Genomic DNA, 1,383 nt, shown 5'->3' on the forward strand with positions numbered 1-1,383 from the left:
ACAGGCACTTCATTTACCTGGTATGATTCGGATTTCTTGTTTTATTGAATTCGGAATGCCCACTTGCCCAGGATGAGCACTTATAACTAATTTGGACAATTTAGCATGTACCATGATACTCATGAATGCAACTAAAGATATTTCACGACTACTAAAGATATATATGTACTTTTTCCATTCATGATGTTATTAATTATGTTAAAATTAAATGCCAATAAAAATACAATAAACAAAACATTGAATATCGTACTGGAATTTCATCCAATATATTATTATTCTCCGTCGTGAAATTAAAAGTACAACCCCCTAGACAGTTAATATAGAAAAAGAAAAAAGGAAGAAGGCTAAACTACACGTCGATCAGTCAAGTTAATTATTAGCCTTATTATTATTTTTAGTACCATATATAGACCATATAATGCTAATATACATGCACTTTGTAATATATATCCCAACCCAGCCATATAATAATATAATCTGATCATAACAAGTAAATAATAAAAAGTAATTAATTAACATCTGAGTTTATTGCTCGATGAGAATGTCATGGTGATTAGTTTATTTCTTTAATTTCTCTCAAACCCAAAGAGCACCGGCTCTCTTAAGCATTGGGATCAAGGAGCGGTTAAGGTGAAGGCTCATGACTTCATTGGCTCCACCAACAAGCTCGCCACCAATGAACACTGCCGGCACAGAAGGGTTGCACCCTAGCCTTGAAAGAGCTTGTTCAACGTCTCTCCCTCTTGGTATCTCATCAAGTTCATGAACAGCCGGGTTCACACCGAAGTCGCACAAGAGGGTCTTGATGGTGTGGCACATGCAGCATGAGCTCTTGCTGAAGATCACCACTGCCCTCTCTGATGCCATCTTCGTCACCCTATCCATTCTACTAGCTAGTCTCTATTTTTCTCTGTGATTCTTAACTATTAATGCAACTAGCCTGATCGAGATATATAACAATGCCAAATAATGAGTTGCCACGGAATTTGGGATAAAAGGTTTTGGTTTAAGGAGGACTACTTTAGCGTATATATATGGTTGGTACTTATGATTTTTGTATGAGGTGTGGTTGAAGGATGGCCAAATGGGTTTATTTATATAGGGTTTTTGAGGGAGGTACGGTGTTGCTTATCTGGCATGGCTCATCAAATTAAATGAAGAAAGAGATCAGAGCAGTGTGGCTCAAGACAAAAGGCCGGAGGAGAAAAAGATGAGAATGTTCTATGAGATATTTGGGTCGGTTTTCCAAATTTCCTTTGATCATTTGATTGAAAGTGATTCATCCAATACTTTTCTTACTCTATATCGAATCAACATCTATGCATGCATACGGAGAACAAAGACATGTCCTTGGTACGGCTTGAGAAAAAAAAATTTGTGCAT

The 1,383-nt window shown here is 36.9% G+C and overlaps 1 protein-coding gene across 1 annotated transcript; it reads right to left on the reverse strand.

Moving 5' to 3' along the window:
• Positions 1–296: 296 nt before the first annotated feature.
• On the reverse strand, positions 297–889 carry LOC107468098 (monothiol glutaredoxin-S2). The gene has a single exon (XM_016087334.3). The coding sequence runs from the start codon at positions 883–885 to the stop codon at positions 577–579; it is 309 nt and encodes a 102-aa protein (XP_015942820.1). The 5' UTR covers positions 886–889; the 3' UTR covers positions 297–576.
• Positions 890–1,383: the final 494 nt, after the last annotated feature.

This window comes from Arachis duranensis, chromosome 10 (assembly GCF_000817695.3).
Source record: "Arachis duranensis cultivar V14167 chromosome 10, aradu.V14167.gnm2.J7QH, whole genome shotgun sequence".
Classification (NCBI taxonomy): domain Eukaryota; kingdom Viridiplantae; phylum Streptophyta; class Magnoliopsida; order Fabales; family Fabaceae; genus Arachis; species Arachis duranensis.